The 8,156-nt window shown below is 54.0% G+C and overlaps 1 protein-coding gene across 1 annotated transcript in view; it reads right to left on the bottom strand.

The window, feature by feature from the left end:
• Positions 1-4,987: 4,987 nt before the first annotated feature.
• Positions 4,988-8,156, bottom strand: part of AACS (acetoacetyl-CoA synthetase) — a 77,410-nt gene continuing 74,241 nt past the window's right edge. Inside the window, exon 17 of the mRNA XM_037744186.1 lies at positions 4,988-6,221. Coding sequence (XP_037600114.1) covers positions 6,084-6,221 — 138 coding nt within the window. The 3' untranslated portion in view covers positions 4,988-6,083. The remainder of the gene's footprint in view (positions 6,222-8,156) is intronic.

The following is an 8,156-nucleotide window of genomic DNA, read 5'->3' as shown; positions in this document are numbered from 1 at the left end:
TGGGCAGACATCGTGGAGTCACTGGGCTTTTGCCAGCCAGTGCCAATGCAGATCCCCCTGCCACCCCTACTGAGCCCAGCAAAAGGAACTGCCCTCGGCGTGATCTTCCTAATGCCCATCCAATGATGTCACTGTTCTGGGCGCCCTTAGAATGTGGTCCATGCCTTGTACTGCGACCCTGCCTCCTCTCCCACTCTCTTCCCCCTGGTATTAGTCAGGGTCCCCTAGAGGGACAGAACTAAGAGGATACATAGATAGATATAAAGGGGAGATTATTAAGTATTCACTGACATGATCGCAAGGTCCTGCAATAGGCTGTCTGCAAGCTAAGAAGCAAGGAGAGCCAGTCTGGGTCTCAAAATTGAAGAACTTGGAGGGGGATGTTCGAGGGCAGGAAACATCCAGGAGGGGAGAAAGATGTCCACTGGGAGGCTGGGCCCATCTCTCCTTTTCACATTTTTCTGCCTGGCAGCTGATTAGATTGTGCCCACCAGATTAAGGGTGGATCTGCCTTTCCCAGCCCACGGACCCAAATGTTAATCTCCTTTGGCAGCACCCTCACAGACACACCCAGGATCAGTACTTTGCATCCTTCAATCCAATCAAGTTGACACTCAGCATTAACCATCACACCCCCGTGCTCTCCAAATAGCCTTTCTTGTTCCCGTAGTTTGGTTCATTCCCATCTCAAGACCTCTGGCTGGCTGATCATCCTACCATCTTCATGTGGCACTGTCAGGCCTCCCAGCCTATGGCTTCAGTGTCACCTGAGAGAGGCCCCTGACCGCTGTGGCTAAAACGCATCCTGTCCCGTCAGACCTCCTCTTGTTTCCCGTTGGCCATCTGTCGGCTCCAGGAGGCACACCCTCTATGGTGCTAAGAGTTCAACTGCCTGGTGATCACTGGGCCCAGGGACAAGCACAGATACATCCGTCGGATACATGAGTTAGTACCTGGTCCCCTGGCTCTGCAGAACACCCAAGAGAAGCCACTTGATTGGGACACAGAGCTGTCACTGAACTGAAAACCACTGAGGGCACAGGCTGAGGTCCGGTGGCCGTGAGCAGCTGCCGATGGGCAGTGTTCTTTGAGGACCAGGAAATTGCCTGCTTGCCTGCCCGTCTGAGTGGGTACTGGGCTTTTGGGATTCAATTTGAACTAGAATAGAAACTACACTCTGGCTTGCTCACAGCTCTGTTCTTTGGGGATTTGAGGGGTCTTTTTGAGACAGGGTCTTGCTCTGTCACCCAGGCTGGAGTGCAGTGGTGCAGTCACAGCTCACTGTAGCCTCACCTCCCAGGCTCAAGTGATCCTCCTGTCTCAGCCTCCTGAGTAGTTAGAACCACAGGTGCATGCCACCACACCCAGCTAATTTTTTTTTTAAGTTTTTGTAGTCAGGGTCTCACCATGTTGCCCAGGCTGGTCCCAAACTCCTGAACTCAAGCAATCCTCCTGCCTCGGCCCCCCAAAGCACTGAGATTATAGGTGTGAGCCACCGTGCCTGGCTCTTTCGGGTTTTGACAGGGTGCAATCTCAGCTTTAAGGGCACACACACACTCTTATATTCACACACATATGTTCACACACATATACACATACATTCACATACACACATAAGGCCAAAGTGTTGTAAAAACCGACACGTTTGCCGCACAGACCTCACAGCCTACCCTTCAAAATACGGAGATGCGAGAACAAGCAGCATCGCCTCCACAGACGTGCACATACACGTCCACCCAGCCGATTCTCCAGCTGCTGGGAGGCAGGACCCAGCGAGGTAGCCCCCACCCCAGCTCAAGCGAAGCAGCAGCTGCCCGGGAGAGATGGAGTCAGGCACAGAGGCAGCCAGCTTCCTTCATTCCTGTGGGAGGCGCTGTGACTGTGTCACCATTCCCCACCCTTCCTGCTCATGGAGCATTCTCCACCCGCCACCAGAGTTCAGGGAGGGCATTTGTCACCCTGATAGGAAGCACATCTCCCTGCCTCCTATACAGCTGAGTGCAGTCGGGTGACAAGGATGTGGCCAAGGGGGTGAGGGTTGATGTTAGGTCACCGCCTCCACGACTGTGGCGAGCCAGCATCTTCCAAGTGGACAAGACCCGCACACCGCGGGAGGCAGCAACCATGTGGAAGCGCAGGTCCTTGAGCGAGCTTGCAAAACAAAGCCGCCGACCCGCCCAGGCCCACCCATTCACCTCAGGGCAGTGCCAGGAGGCAAAACACATTCCTGTTTGAGCCAGACTTGGGGGAACCTGTGAGAGCAGCCCAGCCTGAACCTGGTGACCGACCATCCCCCACAAATCCACATGTGACATTCCCTCTGAAGGCCTGAGCCCATCATGGTATAGGATGGGGCTGGGGCCTCAAGGGAAGTTTTGTTCCCATGAGCCTTCTGGCATTTGCAGACTCGAGGGCAGGGACTCTTCTGTTCACCTTCAGCCATGGTGACAGGGGTGTTGTGATGCCAGGAAAATGCCTTTTCTAAGGCGTGTGGGTTTCAGGCCATCTGCTTGGGAAACAGATGAGTGAGCCAACCTGGGCCTTATCCTCGAGGGCTCAGTTGCCACCATGGGGACAGCGGGGCGGTTGCCTGCAGCTGGAGTTGATCGGTTCATCGCCAGCGTCCCTGAGGAGATTCTGCCCAGGCGAGAAGGTGGGGCTTGGCAGCCAGAGCGTGAGAAGGAGACCTCCAGCCTGGAGAAGGTTCCTGGAGGTGGGCAGGAAGGGCCTGGAGGAGGACCAGCTGCTCAGAGGCCTGCTGGCCGTGGGAGACAGCAGAATCCTGGCAGCCCCAGCCAGGCTGTGTGGCAGATCCTGATGGCTTCAGAAGCTGCTGATGGGACAGGCCTGGTGGGGAGCTGGAAGAAGACGAGGAGGCGCAGTGCAGCCCACAGCCAGCTCAGAGACGAAAAGGCAGCTGGCCGGCAGGTGGTGGCTTTTTTAGAGTGATGCTCGGGCCAAGGAACGTCAAAAGCAGGCTCAGCACCGCGTGCACTCAACTGGCTGTTGTTCCAGACCATCTGTCTCTCATTAATGAAGTTGTCCGGCAGGGCTTATTAATAAAGACGCATGGGCTTATTCAGCCTGGGCCGTCTTGCTGGAACTAAAGGGCACGCTGATTAAGCTGTGATGACTCCTCAGGCGCTGTCAACATGAAGGGAATCTCCAAGCATCCAGTGAGAGGAAAGGACCTTGGAGGCCCCAGGCCCGACCTGAACCCTAAGGCCCACAGGCCACTCGCAGGGGAGGACAATCCCAGCCCAAGCGTCATCAACCAGGACTCCCTGTTGCTCAGTTCTTCCAGCTCAGGGCTTGCCTTCCCAACAACCACCATCTACTTCTTCCTCTGCCATCAGGACCAAGACTGTTTGCAAAGTGAGGTCAGCAGAATAGCAGCCCTCTGAAGATACCCACATCCCATTCCCTGGAACCTGTGAACGTGTTAGGTTACACGGTCCTATTATTTGGATGTGGCTTGTTTCGCCAAAACTCACGTCGCCATTTGATACCCCATGTGGCAATGTTGGGTGGGGTCAGATACCTCCCGAATACACTCATGCCCTGTGTAGGGGGTGAGTTCTCACTGTCACTTGCACCTCCTGGGAATGGATTCGTTCCCGAAGGCACAGTTGAAGGGTCTGGTTTCCTCTCTCACCACGTGATCTCTGCAGGCACCTGCTCCCCCTCCGTGTTCTGCGGTGAGTGGAAGCAGAGTGAGGCCCTCGCCAGACACAGCTGCCCAGTCTTGGACTTCTCAGCCACCAGAATCATGAACCAAATAAACTCCTTAATAAATTATTAATTTATATATCACCCAGCTTCAGGTATTCTGTTACAGCAAAATAAAATGGACTAAGACTTGGTGAGGGGGAGTGAGGGGTGTAGACGGAATTAAGGTTGCTAATCAGCACACATCAAAATGGGAATTCCTGACTTATTCAAGTGAACCCCCTGCAATCACAGGGGGTTCTGACATGTGGACGAGGTGGCTGGGAGTGGCAGCGTCAGAGCGCTGCAGTGGAAGAGGGTGCGACCGGCCACTGCTGAAGACAACAGGGCACAAAACACAGTGGCCTCTAGAAGCAGAAGACAAGGAAATGGATTCTCCCCTGCAGATTCCTGAAAGCACACGGCCCTGCTGTCACCCTGAGGTCAGCCCAGTGAGACCCACAGCAGACTTCTGACCTCCAGGACTATAATACATTGGGGCTGTTAAGCCACTACCTTTGTGAAAATGTGTTACAGCAGCTGTCGGAAACTCACAAAAAGGGAACAGATCCTGTTTGAAATACGCAGACCCCTGATGCCCTTGCAGCGAGGGCGGATGCATATCCCCATGCTGGCTGGTGAGGCCCAGCAGATGCTTCTGGGTTTCCAGAAAAGCCATCGTTTTGTGGATAAAGGAACACACTCCAGAGATGCAGCTTTCTGCCTTTTCCCAGCCCCCCTTGTCACTCCCGCCTTCTTCCTTCCTGGAATACCGATGAAAGACTAGAGGTGGGGCAGCCACCCCAGACCAAGATGATGACTGCCACATCCTGAGGACAGCAGAGTGCAGGAGCCAGGACTGCTGCACTGTAGAGTCGCTGCCTGGCCCCGGGAGAATGGACTGCCTCCCACTTCCTGTGACTTGAGAGCCATAAAAGCCGCTGGGCCAAGCCTGGATTCTGTGGCATGCAGCCAGACACAACCCAAGTGACACGCGGCTCATGCGATGACAAGAAAGGAGCTGACGTCCAGAATCTGGCTGGCTCTGGGTGCTGGGGGATCTCAGGGTGGAGGGGCCCAGGGTGCTGGCTTCACACTGAACGGCGTTCCTTGGCCAGTCACAAGGGACTGTGGCTAAGTACCAGGGCCATGAGAATGCCCCCGGCAATTCGAAACACACAACTGCAGGGCACAGCTGCTGGTGGGCGCACAAGCACAGCCAGCCTCACACCCACAGATGCAGTCTCCCCCTTCCGAGAAAACACAAGCACACTGCGCGTGCGTCGTGTGTGCTTGCGCACACACACGTATATGTTTATTGCATAAAACTCATCATTGTACTTTCCTCTATATTTTGTATAATCCAGAAGGATTCCAGAAAGGATTTCATTGTGCTCAGTTTCAAAAAAATCCTAAAATGAACATCAGATTACAGATACGTGTTCATATATTGAACTGAATGGTACATCCCAACCGCCTGGCTATGGAAACCTGTGACTTGACTTAGGAGTCCTGATGACATGATCCCGACAGGAACCCCCTAGACTGGCAGATGGAGGCAGCAGTGGTGCGGTTCCTCCTGAGGAGGACTCTCGGTGGCTGTGTGGCCTGGGCGCACAGCTGGAGGGCTCACCCATGAGGGACACGAGTGGACACCCGCTGCTTCGCACACCTAATTAACAGTAGAAACATGTAAAGCCATTCAAGTCTGTGCAGTAAAGAGATCCTGTATGAAATCCAATGTTCCTTGGAGGGAAGCTGGCCCGAGGCGTGCTCTGGCTGAACGGGGACATTCAGTCCTCCAGGGACCACATTCCATCCACGACACAGACAGCACGTGAGCAGCCAGCCTGCCAGTCCTAACAGCCAGCTGTGAAAAGCTGTATCAAGTCACGGGGTTTCTCTTGTAACAGCTAAAGCTCAAAGGCATAATGGGCCCTGAGGGAAAACAGGAGAGCCTGAGCTGGGAAGGGAAGAAAGGGATTTGCACCTTCACAGAGCCGAGTGGGACGAAGGGAGGAGGCGACTGAAGACAGGGTGTAAATGCTCAGGAGTGTCTGTCCTCAGCACCAGCCAGCCACACTGATCCCGCTGGCCTGTGTGTGCAAAGATACTCACTCTCACCACAGTGCCACACACGTGGCCCAGACATGCCCTCCTGGTCTCTGAAGGCCAGGATCCCGCTTCCACTGTGTGGAAGATCCAGGAACCCATCAGATTTAACGACAAAACAGAGAAACGATCCCTCCCCAAGCCTGCAGAACGCCTGGTGCGAACATCTTTTACAACAGCTGTAGGTTTCCGTGTCATTTCTTGAGCATACGAAAGTTACAGTGCACACGGGGGAGGCTGAGCGACATGCTAGCCAGTCCGACTCAGAAGTCCTGCAGCTCAGGGATGTCCCGGTACAGATCCAGGGCCTCGGGGTTCGAGAAAGCACTTCGTTGCTCCACAGCTTTTCCTGCGATCATCTGTTTGACAGCCACCTCCACTTTCTTGCCATTGAGTGTATACTGCAAGGGAAGGGTAGAAAAAACAAGAAATGCCATTTAAAACCCAAGCGGGGAAAACGAGTGGCCCTGGGGATACCCAGGCCCAAAAGGCCCCGCCTCCGCCTGGAGTTCTGAGAGTGAATGAGTCTCAGCTCCAAGGTGCCCCTCTCCCCCGCAGGTCTGCAAACATGCCCCAAAGTACAGCAGCTGACAACTGTCCTCTCTGGGTTTGGCGAATAAAACCTGTTCTGAAAGTCAACTTCAAGGCCTGGTGCTGAAACCCAACTCTCACACTCTCCAAAGCCCTCCACGCTGCCCCTAGCATGGCTGTTGAGAAAGCAAGGCTCTTTCCAAGATGCCCAGAGGTCACCATAAGCGTGTTCACTTTTCTAACCCTGCACACTCCACTGGGCCCCCCTGGGCCCCGCCCAACGTCACATCCAAGCTGGCCTCAAGGCAGCCCTCCAGATGACCCACTGATCCCAGCAGTGCAGATTCCAGATGGGAATAAAGAAAAAGAGTGTCTCTCAGGGGTCAGGGACTGCCTGGTCAGGATAAAAATGCAGACACAGATCATTCCTAATTCCCAGCGGGCGCCCCAAGCAAGAAAGTTTTCAGGAAGACGTGGCTCCTGCCACCACCCCCCGCCAGGAGATGCCAGGTGAATTCCTGAGCCTGAGCTGGTTTCCTCAAACAAAAGTGGGGGTGGCAGCACCTAGGCTGTAGGCTGTGTGTCAGGTTGAATGAGTCAGTGCACACACAGCTTCAGAAGTGCCCAGCTATGTTTTCTTTTACTTTTATTTATACTTTGATTTTACTTCTCTCTATATCTTATCACGTGTTATTCTATGATAAAGACTAGCTACTGCCATTACTTCAGGAGTGGCCCAGCTTCTTAGAACTAGGGGCAAAAGTGTCCCCAAGGCCCCATGAACTCCTCCTCGGAGCCAGCCATCTGCATGGGATGCTGCATTACTTTTTCTTGTAGTCAGACCCTTTGCAAACATTCAGGGATCCCTCTAAATAAGATTAGTGGCACATGTGTATCCAGGCTTGTCCGGATTCGTGGCACCTTGAATCCAGATGAGACTTTGGCGGCGTTCGTGTGTGTCGGGCTAGGAAATTTCACGAGCAACAGAGCTCAGTAAAGCTCCTCGCCTGAGCTCTCCATCACTGGCACTTTTTTTTTTTTTTTTTTACCTGAGATGTAATTAAAATTTATTCATTTGAAAAATTCAGTCGACGTGTGAACTAATTAAGGATCTAAGCGCAGGCTTCCGAGGGCCTGCCTGTCACCTCATGCGGTGTCGCCAGCCCTCCCGCCATGGGACGAAAGCATCTCGCCTGCTCCATGCCCCACTATGCTTCACACAGGGGTCCACGTGCGGCTCATGGGAGCTAATAATGCCACCTTCCACCCACTGGTAAAATACAGAGGCATCCTCTTGAAAGAAATCCTGCTACCATTTCCTCTGGGGAGAGGAGAAAGGTAGAGGAAAGGAAAAAGAAAGAGAAAGGAAGAAGCCCCCACCCCCCGTACCCCCGTACTCCTGCACTGGGCCTCCCCAGATAGACGGGAGCCCAGCAGCCTCCTGCCAGGAGAGGCCAGACATCCCAGTCATGCCCTGAGCAAAGGCCTGCTGGACTTGGAAAGCCATGGCTGCCTGGGGACTGCAGGCAGGAAGCCCTCAAATGCCAGGAGTACATTCCACTTGGCCATGACCCTCCGGGGTCCCCAGGTCTTTATTCTGGGTGAGCAGAAGGCGGACCTGACTATGGACACTGCTTCCTTGGACAGGACCCCTCATCTCTCCGGGTTTCCTCATCTGTAAGATGGGCGTGAGGAAGACAAGCTTGTCCCACCTCACCAGGGTCAGATGACCAGCTCCCCACCCCCATTTACTCACCAGACACCAAAAGCACCTGCTGTTTGCCAGTCAGTCAGCTGGGCACCAA

Source organism: Cebus imitator, unplaced genomic scaffold (genome assembly GCF_001604975.1).
Source record: "Cebus imitator isolate Cc_AM_T3 unplaced genomic scaffold, Cebus_imitator-1.0 Scaffold169, whole genome shotgun sequence".
NCBI lineage: Eukaryota > Metazoa > Chordata > Mammalia > Primates > Cebidae > Cebus > Cebus imitator.
The sequence above is the reverse complement of the archived record's forward strand: the minus strand, read 5'-3'. Positions and strand labels throughout refer to the sequence as shown.